The sequence below is a fragment of the Dipodomys spectabilis genome, unplaced genomic scaffold (genome assembly GCF_019054845.1).
Source record: "Dipodomys spectabilis isolate Male_0828 unplaced genomic scaffold, ASM1905484v1 ptg000067l, whole genome shotgun sequence".
In the NCBI taxonomy this organism is placed as follows: domain Eukaryota; kingdom Metazoa; phylum Chordata; class Mammalia; order Rodentia; family Heteromyidae; genus Dipodomys; species Dipodomys spectabilis.
In genome coordinates this window covers 1,346,994-1,364,845 of record NW_024870744.1, presented here as the reverse complement: position 1 = coordinate 1,364,845, position 17,852 = coordinate 1,346,994, and the positions used below count along the sequence as shown (strand labels likewise).

The following is a 17,852-nucleotide window of genomic DNA, read 5'->3' as shown; positions in this document are numbered from 1 at the left end:
GTAACACCTCTCTTCCTAGGCACAGCCTTAATATGAGGGTCTCCCTAGACTCCAAACAGACAAGGGAAAAAAGTGCTGAAAAATCAATACAAGGTTTTATAGTAGAAGATACCCTAAAATCTGCATGTTAGATCACTCCACCAATACAATACATAGCCATGAAGGCCCATAAGAACAGAACAAGAAGGAGTCCACTACTGAGATCTGTTCCTGAAGTCTACCCACTCCCAGAGGCACAGGAAGCACATGACTGACCATATATGTTCCACAGGAAGTAGCAGTGGTTATCCACCAGTACCCCATGATGAGGGGGACATGACTTACTCTGTTCTTTCGAGTAACTAAGCTGGCAATAATTATGCTATCTAGTGCTCTTTCCCTGTAAATACTTCACTACAGATTTTCTAAGATCAAGACTGTTTCTTGTCTGACACATAGTTCACACTTGGATTTGCTAATTATCCAAACACTGTTTTTTACAGTAATTTTTCTGGGTTACCCATTGCATAATATTATTTCCTAAAGAGTGAAATGAACATACTATTGACACATGCAGAAGAAAAACACTGCATATAAAAAGACTATATTAAGGCCTAGACAATATATTCTATATAGATATGGATAGAAATCTAGATGCTTACTTAGCTATAATAGCAAAAATCTAAATAACCTAAAAAGGTATAATCAAAAAGATTTAGCCAGGTGCTGGTGGCTCACACCTGTAATCCTACATACACAGAAGGCTGAGATCTGAGGATCAAGGTATGAAGCCTGTCCAGGCAGGAAAGTCCATGAGCCTCCTACCCCAATTAACTCCAGAAAAATCAGAATTAATTTTGCAGGATATACATTCAGTTCTTGATTGCACTCTCTTCCTCTTCTCCTCTTAATTTTTCCATCCCTTTCCCTGTGACCCCAGCCCACCCATTTCAAGTACCCACTTCCTAATGTCTTATTTTGCTGAACTTTGACTTTGCCTTTCCAAGGAATTACACTAGTTGAGTTCTCCCATGAATCTACTATATTTCAGTTGACACATTTGAATACACTTGCATACCACCCAATGTATTTCCTTATAAGTTTGTAAGCTAAATCTCTCTGGGCCTGACTTACTTCATTTAACATAATTTTTTTCCAGGTCTTTCCACTTCTTTACAAATGGTACAAATTCCATTGTGTGAATATACCACTTTCTTGATCCATTTGTCCTGGGGTATCTGGGCTGATTCCACACTTTGGTTATTGTGAATAGTGCTGCAATAAACATGGTTGTGTGGGTGGCTTTACCGTATCTTGGTTTGTAATCTTTTGGATAAATGCCCAGAACTGGAACTGCTGGATCATAGGGTAGCTCTAAGTTTAGTGTTTTGAGGAACTACCTCCATACTGCTTTCTAGAGTGGCTGAACGGGGTTACATTCATACTTACAGTATATTAAGGCTCTTTTTTGGCTGCATCCTCACTAGCATCTGTTATCATTTGTTTTCTTGATAACGGCCATTCTAACTGGAGTGAACTGGAATCTCAATGTTGTTTTATATTTCTTTATGGCCAGAGATGTTCAGCATTTCTTCATGTGGCTATTGGCTATTTTTATTTCTTCTGAGAAGACTCTCTTTAGCTCAGTGGCCCATTTATTAATTGGGTTAGGGGGAGGGTGTTCTTTTTTTTTCATGTGTGTATGTGCCAATCCTGGGGCTTGAACTCAGGGCCTGGGTACAGTCCCTGAGCCTCTTCGTAATCAAGGCTAGCACTCTACTACACCACAGCATCACTTCCAGTTTTTTTTTTTTTCTGAGTAGTTTATTGGAGATAAAGAGTCTCACAGACTTTTATGCCTGGACAGCTTCAAACCATGATCCTCAGATCTCAGCCTCCTGAGTAGCTAGATTTATAGGCCTGAGCCACCTGTACCCAGCTTGAAGAAGTGGAGATGTGACTCAAGTGCTAGAGTGCTAGCCTTGAGGGAAGAAAAAAAAAGCTCAGGGACAGTATCCCTGAGTTCAAGCCCCAGGACCTGTACAGAAAGGAAGGAAGGAAGGAAGGAAGGAAGGAAGGAAGGAAGGAAGGAAGGAAGGAAGGAAGGAAGGAAGGAAGGAAGGAAGGAAGGAAGGAAGGAAGGAAGGAAGGAAGGAAGGAAGGAAGGAAGGAAGGAAGGAAGGAAGGAAGGAAGGAAAGGTGCCTTTTGAGATTTTTTTTGGGGGAGGGAAGGGGTTGTAGGGCTTGAACCCTGGGCTTGGACGCTGTCCCAGCACTCTTCAGCTCAAGGTGAGCGCTCTACCTCTTGAGCCACAGCACCACTTCCAGTTTTTTAGTGGTTTATTGGAGATAAGAGTCTCACGGACTTTCCTGTCGGGGCTGGCTTTGAACCATGATCCTCAGATCTCAGCCTCCTGAGAAGCTAGGATTATAGGCGTGAGCCACCAGTGCCTGGCTTCCTTTTGAGATTTCTTTCATATTTGTACATACTATTATTTACAGCAACTCTTTGCTTTTTTTTTCAATATGGTTACTTGGAGGTTTGAACTGGATATGTGGCTTGAAGTATATTCAGATAGAGCCAGTGTTAAACATGAGATAGGACACCTACTGTCTGTGTGAAGAGGCAGTGATTTGCTTATCCATCAGTTAGGAATAATAATTGTGCCTAATTTATAAAGCTATCATGAACAGAAAATTATATAAGGTATGTAAAACATTTAGTACAATGTAATACATGTCCAATATGGGAGCTCCTTTTACTATTACCTCCTAGCATTACCTCCTAACTATTACTTTACTATTGCCTCCTAACTATTACCTCCTGGACAATTCGAGGGTTTCAGACTTGGCTCTGCAAACAGCCAGCTATAAGATTCACATAAGACAATGTATCTTCAGTTTCTCTATCAGACAATCAGTAGTGAGGATGGGGGTTTAGCTCAAGGGTAGCATGCTTGCCTCATATGTGCAAGGCCCTGAATTCAATCCCCAGTACCACAAGTAGCAAAAAGAAAAAGACAGAAAATGGTAGCTAATTATCTGTTCACCGGGCTGTTGGAAGAACTGAATCATTTAAGGGTACCTGAGTTTACTGAGCACCTACTATGAGCTAGGTATATTTGGGGCACTGGTGGGGGGGGGGGAATAATAGACAAGTCAGTTATCCCTGGGGAGTTTATATTCAAGGGGAAGAAAAATTAAAAGCCAGTGTTATATAAAGGAGTATTAGGTAATAACAAGAGTCCTGCAGAAAAGCAGAGTAAGAGGAGAGGGATGGAAGGATGCTACAATCAGCCTGGGGCCAGCCCTCCCTGACACTGACATGTAAGTGGAGACAAAGCAAACAGCTGGACCAAAGGACAAGTGAGACAAGAAGCTGCCAGCGAGTATGGGGAGAAAAGACAGCCAGTACAGAGCTAGAGAGGCATGGGAAGAGAATCAAGGAGCATGGCTGGAGAGAGCTGGCCCCAGGGCAACTCTGGGTCTCATTCTAATGGGAGAAAATTTTCAAGCAGGTTTTAAATGGATCCCTTGGACACACCAAGGCCCCAGCACAGCCTGGCACAGAGTGAACGAGGGAACCTAGGATGGCACAGCTGGCTCATGTGTCACAAAGCCTCCATACCATAAGGGACAAGGAAAGTGGGTGTGGTGGAACACTTCCATGGTCCTGCAGAGAAACGCAGCCCTTGAAATTTGCCCCAAATCACACAAAAGGTCACCTCAGAGTCAATATATTCCCTCTAACCACGAAGCCCAAAAGGAGGAAACCAAGTCGTGCCAAAATAAGGAGCCAGCTCTGTTCCACCTGAGGGACCACCCCTTGGTCAAACCAGCACCAATACTGGTTGAAGAAAAACAATTTTTAAAATATAAATAATTGCCCAAACAATATTATCTGTCATTGCAGGAAATTATAAAGTGCAAAAAAAACTATAGCAAGTAACATGTTTGGCTCTATGGAATAAACACAGGTGTAGAGCGGATGCGAACACATGTGCATGCTCTATGTGCTCCATAAGCTGCGCTGCAGCGACTCCTTTCACCTACTGCTTGTGTACACTGCCCACACCTTCCCTTTCTAGAACAAAAGCTTCTTTTCAAGTCTGCATGGTACATAAATTCTACACTCCCCTGTCATTGGGTCTACAGGGCATCTACAACCCCGACAGAAAGCTTCAAGTAGCATCTCTCTCTAGCACCCTGTCCAACAGTGTCTCCACCCTATCAAATCTGTGGCACTTACGGCAAACTCCTCGGGAGTCACTTTCAAGACATCAAAGACGACAGCGTCGTAGCTCTTGCTAGCATAGTCGCAGCTCTGGCCCTCCAGCGAGTCTGAGCTGCTGCTGCCCTGTGGAGAACACAGATGATGGCATCTGAGTGACTGGCATGGAATCATTGCTCCCAGACCTCAAGCAGAGGGTGCAAGAATGACAGAAAAGAACAATGAAAGAGTTCCTAGAACTTTACTTAGCACTTTACGCCACTTGAGACCCTCCACATGTATGACCTCATCTCGTTCTCAAGGGCACCCCAGCTGTGCACACCATTACTGGTCCCATTTTACAGTAATGGAAGTGTAGGCATCTCAGCTGTGAAGCTGCTTTCTTATCTGACCTCAAAACATATACTATCAGTTACCACTCCTGCTTTTGGCCAGCAGTATAGACATGGGGGAAAAGCACAGGGCTGGGGTGGGGGGGAAGAGGTTGTAGCTCAGCTTTGGAGCACGCATGAGACCATGGCTTCCATCCATCTGTAGAGCCTGAAAGAGAATAGTAGACCTGGGCCATTTTCTCTTGGAGAGGAACTCATCACACAGTGCACCTCAGAAGGCCTTAGGGGTAACCAGCTTTGCAGGTCATGTACAAGTCACATTTAGAAGTCTTTCTTGTAAAGGATTCTGCATCCTGCCTGTGAAGAAGGGGGGGTCCCATAAAGAAGCAAGCTGAATCTCCTCAAGGATGGTCTATCCATGAAACCCCTCACAATGTGGATCCCAGAATGCTATACACATTTGCTTCACATGTCCATGTTTGGGAATCCAACAGGCTTACCACCCCAAATTGTGTCCTCTTCTAAATAGTTCTATACACCTAAACTCCTGAAGAAGGAGTTAGTGGCTTCTGTTTCCCTCAATATCTCACAGTGTAGGTTAGAGAAAATATTTTTATTAATTCTTCTTTACTTCATTCATTCCAAAAATGGCTAGATCTGAAAAAATACTGCAATCTTACTGGAGACAAGAATGTTTTGGGCTAGCTACTTAGGAGGCTGAGATCTGAGGATCACGGTTCAAAGCCATCCTGGGCAGCAAAATCCATGACACTCTTATCTCTAATAAACCACTAGAAAACTGGAAGTGGTGCTGACACTCAAGCAGTGGAGCGCTTGCCTTGAGCTGAAGAGCATAGGGACAGCGCCCAGGCCCAGAGATCAAGCCCCACGACCAACAACAACAAAAAAGGAATGTTTTGGGGCCAGAGAGGGAAGGTAATAGTAACCACTGGCAATGGGAGAGTGAGAGGAAGAGCAGGAAGGTAACCTGCCAGCTTCAGCAGGCCTGTGTTATGAAGATGTTCTTACAACTCAACTCCTAGTTGTCTTTTTTTCTACTTATTCTCTCTCTCTCTCTCTCTCTCTCTCTCTCTCTCTCTCTCTCTCTCTCTCTCTCTCTCTCTCTCTCTCTCTTGCCCCATTGGCAATCCTAGGATTTAAACTTGAGGCTTCATTGCTAGGCAAGAGCCACACACCCTAGTCCCTTTTTGCTTCAGTTATTTCTCTGCTTAGATGTTGTGTTTTTGTCCAGGGCCAGCCTCAGATTTTGATTCTCCTGTATTTGGCCTGCAGAGTAGCTAGGTTCAAATTTGGGTTATCCACGGACTGTGATCTTCCCAATCTTTGCCTCCTGAATAGCTGGATTTACAAGCATGCACCACCATTACTGGCCATAAGCTGGTTTTAAGATGAGGCAAACTACAGTGCTTAAGAGCTCTATAGACAGATGCACCTAGATAAAATGCCAGCTTTACATGGGTTGCTATCTGATTTCAGGCACATGCTCCCATGTTAATGAGTCTCACTTATCTGAAAAATGGTGATATTAAATCTATATCGCAGGGTTGTAGTATGGGTTACCGAAATAAACTGAGAAGGCAACTCCATGATCCTTCTCCCTGGGAGATGTTGGCTCAAAAGGCATGGGGCAGGTTCAGAATGATTATTTTAAAAGCTCCATCGTGGGAGGGACAACCCCCCTTTAGAATCTGAGTCAGAGTAATGCTGAGAAGTCCTAACAAGTGCTCCGGATGGGCACGGATTAGCAAGGAATTCCATCTCCCCATCCTTCATGCAGACAAAGATCTAGAAGTTATTCTGCATAATCCATCCCCTTCCAGAAAGCAGCTCAGTCAGGCTAGCAGAGCTGATCTCTTCCAGGACAGCTTGCCATCATGTTGGGGGTAGCAGCTGGAGAGTCAGGAAAGCCTGGCTTAAACCCATGCACTGGGCCATCTGTGGCATCCAAAGCCAGCATCTTTATTTCTCTGCACCTTAGGTTACTCACCTACAAACAGGCCTAAATAAAGGTACATAACTAATGGGGTTGCTGTGAGCATGAAAGACTGAGACACATGGAAATAAGTACCTGGAATATAGTGAGCACTAAATTAAGGGTGTACATGAGTGTAAATGTGCCATTCAGTCACCAAGCTTTACTGGGCACTCCAAGTGTACATGAATAAATTCATTCATTCACTCATCATATTACTGAGTACCTAGCATGTGCTAGGTATACATATAGGACAGTCAGCTGTCCCTCGGTATCTGTACACGATTGTTCATAGCTGCTGCAGGACACTGAAACCTGCAGATGCTTAAGTCATTTGTGTAAAATGGCCTCCCATGGCCTCCCTAGTATCATCTCTATGTTATTTTATAATACCTAGTCCAATTTAAATGCTAATAAAGAGTTGTTAGATGAGTGGGAGAAAAAAAGGGTAAGAGAGATTGACTGAAATATAGTATGAGTATGTGTGGAGATGTAACAATAAAATCACCTCTAAAACTAATATAAATTAAGAAATCAAGAGTTGTTGCACAGTACTGTTTAGGGAATAGTGACAAGAAAAATATCTATACGTGTTCAGGACCATATAATTTGTTTCCAATGTTTTTAAACCATGGTTAGAAGACCCCATGGATTCCGAGAGCAGAATGCGAGTGTGTATATATGTATACTCATATGTATGCATGCAATATACACACAGGTAATGAAAGAAGTTCCTTCTTTTCTAGGTGGAGTGTAAAGTATATATGAAAACAGAAACCTAAGTTCTTTTCCTGTTTTTCTTTTTTCTTTTCTTTTCTTTCCTTTTTTTCCACCAGAGATACTGGGGCTTAAACTCCTAGCCTTACACATTTGTCCTACCATTTGAGCTACATCTCCATCCTGGAAGGGGAAGTCTATTCCTCTAACTACCAGTCTATTTCTGAGATTTCAAGTTCTACAGCTTTCCTGTAATACCATTGTACCTGCCTCAAACACACACTATACAAAGAGACTAGTATAATCAATCGTTGCTCCAAACGTATTCACTGATTATGATGATGATGATGTTTTGTTGTTGTTGTTGTTGTTGATGATGATGATGATGATGATGATGATGATGCAGCAATTTTATTTAAACTATACTGGCCTTGCTGGAGAATTTTTTAAATACCTACAAGCTTGATTTCAAGATTAGAGATCAAAACAAGGGCTTTTTTGAGAGTTTTATAGGAATTAAACTAGTTGCAGTTACTCGCTAGTTATCCAACATCATTTCAAAATCCCTGCTAGATAGGTGAGCTCAGAGCCAACACTGTATCACAGGAGCTGGCATTCTCCTTAGACACAGAGGCACCAGGCCTCAGATGACACCTGTCCTCCCCACATCTATTCCATTACTGAGCTTGGAGTGCAAGTCCCTAAGCCCTGCACAGGGGCCCGGCCCAGACCACCAGGCCTTTACAGCCATTTCCTACAGAACAAGGTAAATAAGAACAGGGGCCAGCTGGAATGACTTCAGTCTGACTTCATTCCAGAATGTGCGACTTATTTATAATCGGCAGCAGATTTTCCTGGGAAAGCTCTGATCCCTTCTTGCCACCAAAATGGAATGTGGCACTTGCCATGGCTGGACTGGACAGGTATTTGTTTTTCTTTGAAGAGAACGACTTCAGAAAACACACTGATCCGCAGGACTGACTGCCTCCCAAATCTCACGCCTGGTGTGAACCAGGGCTGGGCATGCTAAGAATGGCGGCATTCATGCACCAGCCCAGCCAGCAGGCTCCTTCCACCTGGCCACCCGGTCCCTGCAGCCTCCATACCTGTGGAGTGGCAGAGGTGACTGACACGCTAGCCATCAGACCATTCTTCTTGTACATAGTCTCCAGGCCGCGGGGAGCTTCAGGGCAGCCTCTGCCGGTGACATAACCTGCCTGAGAGTCAGTCCTGCAAGGCAAAGGGGCTCATAAAAACCAGGCTTCAAACCCAATGGAACCCTGCCAGGGGACAGCTGTGCTGACAACTGAAGCCAATCACCCAGGAGACACCTTGAGAGAAAGGTCATCAGCGGCTGGTCTTCAAGCTAACTATGGCCCACAGGGCCATTGTAGGGCTTGTACAGAACTCAGTCTATTTTAAATTAATTACCAACATCTAAAAACTGGAAACTTTCACACAGTACTCAGACTCTGGCTTTTCTGGCAGCATGGGTCCATATCTCTGCCTGGCAGCCATTAGCAGGACTGAGCAGTGGCTTCCCTTGCATTGTGGCTTGCAGTCCCACCTGGCCTGCACAACCATTTTCTGACCATGCCTGGCCCTCACGGGCAAGCGAGTGTATACAGCGGGGGAAGGGGCAAAGGAGGAGTGAAGACCAGCTGGTCCTGCTCCCCTGGCACCTCACTGCTCCATCGCCCCAACCCAAATGACAGCTGACCCCCACGAAGCACTCATCATGTGCCATCTAGCCCTCCTACCACTTGGAGGGAGGTCCTGTCACTATACCCATGTCCCGTAGGGGGAAACTGAGGCACAGGTTGCCTTTGCTCATGCTGTGCACATTGCATCATCATTCAAGACCCACTCCAAATCCAGTCTGGCTCCTGTGTCTGGACAACACAGTGCGGAGCAGGCTGCTCCCACACCACATGTACCATCACACCACAAGCATCCATCACCACAAAACCCAGATGCACTAACAACAGTACTCCAGCAGGAAAGTGACCAGGAAAGGAGGGAGGATGGGGAATGGAGGGGCACAGGTTGGAAGTCCACTGCAATTAACCAGGCAAGGGAATAGGTCATAGCTGAGGTGCTTGTTGTGGGGCACTGCCAGACGGATGTGTGTCCTTCATCAAGAAAGGAATAGGAGTGACTCCGTTTATAGGGAAAGATGATGAACTGGACTCTGGACACACTTAATCTCTGGAGGATGAGGAGGTCATCCTGGAGGGCAAGACCTCATCCTGGGTTCATCAGGGAAGATGCAAAGTGCCAGCCCCCTTGACATGTCTCCGTCTCCCACTGCTCAGACATAGGCCCCAAGAGCATGAGAGACTCGAGTCCAACAGACAATATGATGCCATAATCATCACTTCGCCCTATATATCTCCAACTATTCTCTTAACTATTCCAAATGCTGGATAATTTACTTTACAAAAAGAAAAAGAAAAAAAGAAAGAACAACTGTCCAGGTAAAGAGGAAAAAGCTGAGCTAGAGAACCTAAAACCTCTTTTATGTGTAAGGAGCAGGAATGGGCTGAGAGCGTTCATTGCTTAATCAGTTTTTCCCAGGAAAAGGCATGTTCCCTGCCACCAAAGATCATAAATTCATGGCTGTCTCTGCTTTAAAAAGTTGCCACATCATTAGCTGGGCGCCGGTGGCTCACACTTCTAATCCTAGCTACACAGGAGGCTGAGATCTAAGGATCACAGTTCAAAACCAGCCTGGGCAGAAAAGTCCTCGTGAGACTATCTCCAATTAACCACTTAAAAACTGGAAGTAGCACTGTGGCTCAACTGGTAGAGTGCTGGCCTTGAGTACAAAGAGTTCAAGCCCCACAACTGACCGAAAAAAAAGAAAAGAAAAGTAGTGACAACAAAACCTGCCATTTCTCAGGAAAGAAAATATATTAATGGGAAATGGAGCTGTGGCTCAAGTGATTGAGTATCACCTTGGAAAAAGCCAAGTGAAATCAAGAGGCTCCAAGTTCAAGCTCTAGGATAAAAAAGAAAAAGAAAGAAAATGAAAATATATTAATACCTAATAAAGGAAATACAAATTACAATCCCAAAGACCTACTACTTCACACTCATTAAGATGACTAGAATTAAAACACCAAAATCACAAACAGGGGCTGGGAATACAGCTCTGTGATAAAAGTGTTACCATAACATGCACAAACCCTGGCTTTGGTTCCCAATACCACAAAGAAAAGAAGAGAGGAAGGGAGGAAGGAAAACTAGAGAGAGGGAGGGGGAACAAAGAGACCATTCCAAGTGTTGGCAAGGACATGGGAAAATGAAATTCTCATACACTGCTGCTGGAAGGCAAAATGGTACAATAACGTTGGAAAATGATCTGGCAGTTTTTTTTTTTTTACAAAGTTAAACAAAACAGTCCAGCAATTCTATTCCTAGGTATCTACCTAAAAAGGATGAAAACATATATCACAGAGGAATGTACAGAATGTCTACAGCAGCATTACTCATAACAGCCTAATGTTGGAAACCATTCAAATGTCTATCAGCTGGCAAATAAACTGTGCCATATATCCATACAATGAAATAATGCTCAACTCTAAAAAGACACGAAATACTGATGCAAGCTACAACAGGATTAGACCTCAAAAATATGATTTGTGAAAGAAGTCAGATCCAAAGAATGTATGATTCCATCTTAGGAAATGTCCAGAAAAGGCAAATTTAAAGAGACAAAATGCACATAACAGGATACTACACATGGACACAAGGGTGTTTGGGGAGTGATAAAAAATGTTTTAGAACTGGATGCTGGTGGCGGGTACACAGCTCCAGAAACTTCAAAAGTATGACATTTAAATGAAGCACTCAAAGCTATTTCATGATGATGATTCAACTTGAATGTTTATCATTAATCTGTGAAATAACCAAATACAAATCATACTAGCATATGATATGGGAGACTGTAAGATTAATTAGTCCTGATATTAAGCACTGAGGATTTCCCATGCAGAAGACAGGATGGTGAAGAACCCATGGAAAGTTTCTCGGTTAAATAGACCTGACCCTCCAAGAGAAACCCCCATGACAGGCCCAGACTTCAAAACAGAGAGCCCAAAACCTGAGATGGAAAGTCAACCCAGCTCAAGCACTCAGAAGCAACTCAAGACTAGGTCAGGCCCCCTGAACTGTCTGAAACCAGACTAAATGAGAGAAACAGGCTGGGCTTCTAAGTCCAACCCAGTCATCCATCCTAAGCCAAAATAGAGCAGCTTGAAGGGAGACAGCCAGCTCGGCCTAGCTCAGCTCAGCTCAAATAGGATTGCCACAACTAGGTCAGGCCTAAGCGTCACTCCAGAGGAGTGGAGAGGGGAAGACAGCCTGGGGTGACCCACTGTGAGTGGCTGTACCCACTCAGCTCAAGGCTGAGCAGGGCTAGGCTCCCACCCAAGGGTATCTGGCTTGTTGGACCTCCCCAAGGGGAGCCAGAACTGGAGTTCAGCCTGCTTAGCCACCCCAAACCAGAGGTCTCACGCTTCCTACTTGTCCTGTGTTGAACATGGGCATGGCAGCTCTCCGCCCTCTTCCTCGACACCATTGGCTACCTCCCTGCTTCCTGCCTGCAGGATGCCACTCGCTTCTCCAGCACCATCTGTTGGCACACGTAGGTGCCAGGTGCCACCTCTCCACACTCCAGCAGCAGCAGCAGCAGGAACGGTGAGCAGCACTGTTCAGGGAGACGCACTGGCTATGCATTATGGTTTTTTTTTTTGGTTATGCATTATGTTTTTAGCTTATTTAATCTCTACAACAGCCCCAGGAGCTAGAGACTACTTGGATTCTTAGGAAACTGAGGCATAGGTAGGTAATTTAACGTACTGCCATTTAGCGCTAGGACCAAAGCATTCAAATTCTGCCATTCAACCCCAGTGTCTGCTGAACTTCGAGTACCCCTGACACGGCCTCCCAAGAGAGCCCAGGTGGGGACTGGACAAAGTCACTTGTGAAGAATGCTCTGTCCACCCCAGGCAGGTGAAGACTTGATCAAAGTTATTACCAGTAGCAAGGTTATTTCCAGTATTAGTCTTCTCCTCCTCCAAGTTGTTTTGTTTGTTTGTTTGTTTTGGGGTCTGGTCGTGGGGCCTGAACTCTGGGCCTGGGCACTGTCCCTCAGCTCTTCAGCTCAAGGCTAGCACTCTACCACTTGAGCCACAGCGCCACTTCCGGCTTTTTTCTTTTTGCTTATGTGGTGCTGAGGAATCGAACCCAGGGCCTCATGCATGCAAGGCAAGCGCTCTACCACTGAGCCACCTTCCCAGCCCCCTCCAAGTTTTTTTTTTAATCTATTCTTTTCTTTTTTTCCAACAAGTTTCCATTTATTTATTCCGCTCTCCTTCCCTAAAACAAACAAAAGCTTAGCTGTAAATGCTCAAGAACAGAGGCCAGCTTTGTGATGCCATGGGCTCTGCCACTGGGAAGGGGATTCCCAGCTCTGGGCTCGAGTCTGTGAGAGTCCCAAGCCAAGCCAAGGGTCCAACCCATCCCCGCCTCCCAGCTGTGGCCCCAGTCCACCTACAGACCAAGGATGGCAGCCACTATGTGTGACCCATTAAGGCTGCAGCTGGAAAGAAAGACCAGGCGCTTGTTTCCGATCTGACTCCTGCGTGTCTCGCCACTGACAGAAACAGCCTGATTTATGGGCAGAGACTCTCAGACAAGTGATATTTCACATGCAAAGAAATAACAGGACCAAGTAGAACAGAACATCCGTGCCAGGCCAAGAGAAACCCCCACCCATCCATCTTTGGTCCTGAGGCTCACAGTCCCACAGGTTCTGTATCATGGCACAGACTGCCATGAGGGTTTGGCTGGCCAGGCCCTGCCCAAAACACCATTTCCCTGCTTCAGCAGAGGGTCCTGAAGATGAAGGACTGAGCCAGACAGACTGGATGAGGGTAGCCCCCTATTCTTCTGAGAACTCAGGACACCCTGAAGCACCAGTCTTTGGTAGTAAGCCAAGCTGAGGCACTGTGCCCACAGGAGCCACGTGGAAATATTTGTCCATGCACCTGAGCCGGGCAGGTTTATGACAGAGGCAGAAGAACCAGCCTAGGGCAGAGCACTAGGGCCTTGGAGGCCTCATGGAGGGCTATGGAGGGCTTCTCAGGAGGCACCTGGAATCCTTGGGCACTCAAAGGTTCTGAGCAGGGAGTGACCTGCACAACTTCTCAAGCTTGCTTTGGTTACTACGAGGAAAACAACAGATCTAAAGTCACTGGACACTAGAAGGGGAGGACTAAGGCCTCAAGCTGGCCTAAGTTTGCACCACACCACAGCCCTGTTTTCCCACCCTCCCTCTGCCTCTCACCTCTCACACACGTGTGCATACATGCACGCACATGCATACACATGCGCACACGCACCCCCTTGCTGCTAATACCTCCCTGGAAACCAACACACAGCAGGAGCAAAAACAGTTCTCATGATGTAACTTCTTAAGAACGTGGCAGCTATATCAGAACCACAGAACAATCCCACGTCGCTCACTGCTCATGACAGAGTCTGGTCTTGTGTGTGTGGGCTCCCAGAGAGGGAAAGGAAAACCCCAGATGCAAGCTGGTCTCCTTCCAAACTTTCAGACTCTCCCCCAAGGTTTCAGGCTCAGGAAACCAAGGAAATGGCCTAAGACTGGCTGATGCAGACCCTACAGAGAAGGCTAAATAATCACTTTTTCTTAAGCCAATGTGGGCTGTTTCAAAGAAAATATACACACCAGGCATGTCCAATTACAAGAGAATGATTTCTTCCAAATGTTGCAGACAAGTATGAAAAAGGATCCCCCATGCGGAGAGGAGCCACATCCCCAGAGTGGGGGTAGGGGTGCCGTCTTGGGTCATGCACAGAAGCTGTGACGAAGACAAATGGGAAGGAAATGGCGCTCGTGTCTGGTTACACACCCACCAAATGTTATATCCACGTTGTGAGTCACACATGCACATGCACGCCCGCGCGAGCACACACACACACACACACACACACACACACACACACACACTCTCTCTCTCTCTCTCACACAGTCTGTCTGAACCCTGTTCACAGCACACTGGACTTGAGGCGGCTGACAGGGCCAGGGAGAGCGGAAGCATCTTTGCTTACGGAGCTGAATTAAGAGTCCAGCTTGCCAGACAATCCCCATATCCCTGTGCAGGGCCCTAGCAGCAAGCCTGGCCCTAAAAACTGAAGTTGTGGTGGTACCAGTGGGGAAGGCTCATCCCCACCCCAGTAACTTTGTGAAGTTTTAAAATAAAAGTGATACACTAGATAAAAGGCATAAAGTAACCACACACGCTCATCCCTTTAATCCTAGCTGCTCAGGAGGCTGAGATCTAAGGATCACAATCTGAAGCCAGCCTGGGCAGGAAAGTCCATTCACCCCCACTTCCTTACCATTTTTCCTTTCAAAATGCAAATCTGAGCCAGGTGGTCGTGACTCATACTTGTAATCCTGGCTACTCAGGAGGCTGAGATGTGAAAATCTCAATTCAAAGCCAGCTGGGACAGGCAAGTTCCTGAGACTCTTATCTCTAATTAACCATCAAAAGGAGGAAGAGGAGGAGGAGGAGCAGTAGTAGCAGCAGTAGCCATGGCTCAAGCTCAGGGACAGCATCTGTGTCCTGAGTTCAAGCCCTAGGATTGGCTCAAAACAAAATGCAAATCCAAAACTTGAATGGACACGATGAGGGTTCATTTTCCTGCACTTAAAGTATGCAAGCCTATTCCTTTGCTCAGAGCCTTTTGCTAGGGAGCTGGGTGCTGGCCCCGCTCAGATGGGGTGCTTTATTCTCCTTCGCAGCCAGGGCCCTCTACCATAAACATTTGGCAGGTCACGATACATGTTCCTGGGCCTTCTTGACCAACATCATGAAGCCAGGTCCCTGAGCAATAATCTTCAGAATGAGCAGCAGCCTGGTGCTTTCTATTGGAAGAGGAAGGAAGTTGTCTACAAAAAAGCAAGGCCTGGTGCGACTGGGGTGGGGGGAGTATGGAGTGGAGATGGTCTCGACAGTACAGTAGAAAGCCTGTTAGGAATGGAAACGGTGTCCCTTGACGAGAACCTGGAGCAGGGGGCAGTACGGGGCTTCAGGGGTCTTCAAGCGGCATCCCACGTTCCACAGGGCACTGCAGGTGTGTAGGGTGGTGTGAAGGTGCCAAAAGTGGAAGGGGACAGATGACATTTTCACTTCCAGATGACAAAATGTGTCAATATGTTTGCTTTCCCCCACCCCAAATCATGTAGAAATGTCAAAAAGAAATTTTAAAAAATAGAGCCAGGTGCCAGTGGCTTATGCCTATAATCCTACTACTCTGTCTGTGAGTCTGTGAGACTCTTATCTCAATTAACATCCAGAAAACCAGAAATGGTGCTGTGGCTCAAGTGGTAGACAACTAGCCTTGAGCTGAAAAGCTCAGGGACAGTGCCCAGGCCTAGCACCCAAGTCCAGAGTTCAAGCCCCACAACCAACCAAAAAAAAAAAAAAAGTCAGAAGCCGGGTGCCAGTGGCTCATGCCTGTAATCCTAGCTACTCAGGAAGCTGAAATCTGAGGACTGAGGTTCGAAGCCAGCTCAGGCAGGAAAGTCCAGGAGACTCTTATCTCCAGTTAACCACAAAAAGCTGGAAGTAGAGCTGTGGGTCAAGTGCTACCTTAAACACAAAAGCTCAGGGCAGCACCCAGGCCCAGAGTTCTGGCAAAAAAAATAAAGGTAGGAAATCTGCTGCAGCACTGAAATAGAGGAAAGACTAATATCAATGAAACAGTATTTCTAGGTCTGAAGCAAATGGAAATAGATTGAAGGAAAACTGTGAGTGTTAGAAATCCGGTCATAAAATCAACCATTTCCTCTGTACTAACAATAATATGCTAGAAAATGTAACAGCACAAGAGGCCACTGACAAAGGAGAAAAGTGCCTAGAAATACTCAATAAAGAGTCAGAAAATTACAAAATCCTACTAATAAAAAAGATATAAAGGAAAACCTTTAATCCCAGAAAGAGACAATAGTGTACTTTAATGTCATCAACTATCCCTAACTAACCTATCAACAAAATAAATGCAAGTTCACTCCCATCCTAAGGGGATTCATTTTTGGAATCAAACAAATTGATTCCAAATTTCATCTGAAAAAACAATTTAAAGAATAGCTTAAATGTGTTTTTGGGGGGAAGAGGGGAGGGAATATAACGAGAGGAGTTTTGTCCTGCCAGGAAGCCACAGTCCATAAATGGCACAGAAGGAGAAGAGCAGCTCAGCCGGGCAGAACACAGTCCAGAAAATAGGATCAAGCAGATGCAAGGATCAACAATATGATCCAAATGGTATTTCAAGCATTAGAAGAATGGACTGCTCTATAAATGTTGACCAAACAACTTACTATTCACTCGGGGAGGGAAGAATTTATTAAAAACCTTACCCAACATCATAAAGAAGAATAAATATTTGATGGATTAAATATTTAAATAGACAAGTACAACAATATTAATGCACTAGAGGAAAAACAGATGAGTATGTTTTTATAATTCTGGAGTGAAAAAGTCCTTCTCAAGGGTGATATGAAAGCCAGCAAGCCAAGGAAACCACTGGCAGATTTGTTTGTTTTGGGAGCTTTGTTTTGTTTCGTTTTTCTGCAAGGTCAGGGATTGAACCCAGGGCCTCATGCGTGCTAGGCAAGTGTCCTGCCACTGAGCCATGCCCCAGTCCTATTGACAAACTTAAATACATTAAAAACTTAAGACTTCTGTAAAGGAAAAAATATCATTAAAAAATGGTACAAAGAATGGAAAAGGTGTCTGTGATGTCAGTGATGAGGAATTAACATCTTAATGCAGAAGAATCCCCAGGAATCTCTGGCTGGACATTCTGCGGACATAGGCTGTGAGTTGAGGCTGGTCCTCCCTTAGCCTCCACCATTTCCTCAGTAAACCCAGGGGGGTGTGAGGACTGACCGAAAGGCTGTATGCCACGGCCCTGAGTCAGCAGGGGGACTACCAGACAGGCAGCAGGCACATTGCAGGATAGCCACTGCACAGCTGCCTGTGAAGGCTGAAAAGCATGGAAACCACAGAACGTGCCACCATACAGCCAGTAGAGTGCACTGGCCTAAGAGGAAGGATGCTGAGCACGAGGAAGAAAGGAAGAGATACTTCAGTATTTACTGGTGGAGAAAGGTGCCCGGGAGCTTGGGCAGAACCACTCCATTCACTCACTCGAACAAGTGAATGTTAGGTACTGTCCTGGGTGCTAGAGATAGAGAATGAGAACAGAAGAAACCCCTCTAGGATGAGCTAACGAAGGAGAGATGATAATAAATCACTCAGCAAGTATGCAGTATGTCAGCAGGTGATTTGTGATAGAGAAAAAAAGTAAGGAAAGACACAAGGTTCCAAGATTAAATGAGAGAGAGGCATAGGAAGTGTTCACTGAGCCGGGTGTCTGTGGCTCACGCCTGTTATCCTAGCTACTCAGGAGGCTGAGATCTGAAGACCGTGGTTCAAAGCCAATCCAGGCAGCAAAGTCCATGAGACTCTTATCTCCAATAAACCACTCAGAAAATGGGAAG

The 17,852-nt window shown here is 45.4% G+C and overlaps 1 protein-coding gene across 3 annotated transcripts in view; it reads right to left on the bottom strand.

The window, feature by feature from the left end:
- Window positions 1-17,852, bottom strand: part of Ralgps1 (Ral GEF with PH domain and SH3 binding motif 1) — a 242,208-nt gene that overhangs the window by 203,066 nt on the left and 21,290 nt on the right. For all 3 annotated transcript variants that reach the window (XM_042680986.1, XM_042680987.1, XM_042680988.1), the window contains exons 2-3: window positions 8,359-8,482; window positions 4,229-4,336 (exon numbers count right to left, since the gene is read on the bottom strand). In XM_042680986.1, the coding sequence (XP_042536920.1) occupies window positions 4,229-4,336; window positions 8,359-8,415 (165 nt within the window). In that variant the 5' untranslated portion in view covers window positions 8,416-8,482. The remainder of the gene's footprint in view (window positions 1-4,228; window positions 4,337-8,358; window positions 8,483-17,852) is intronic.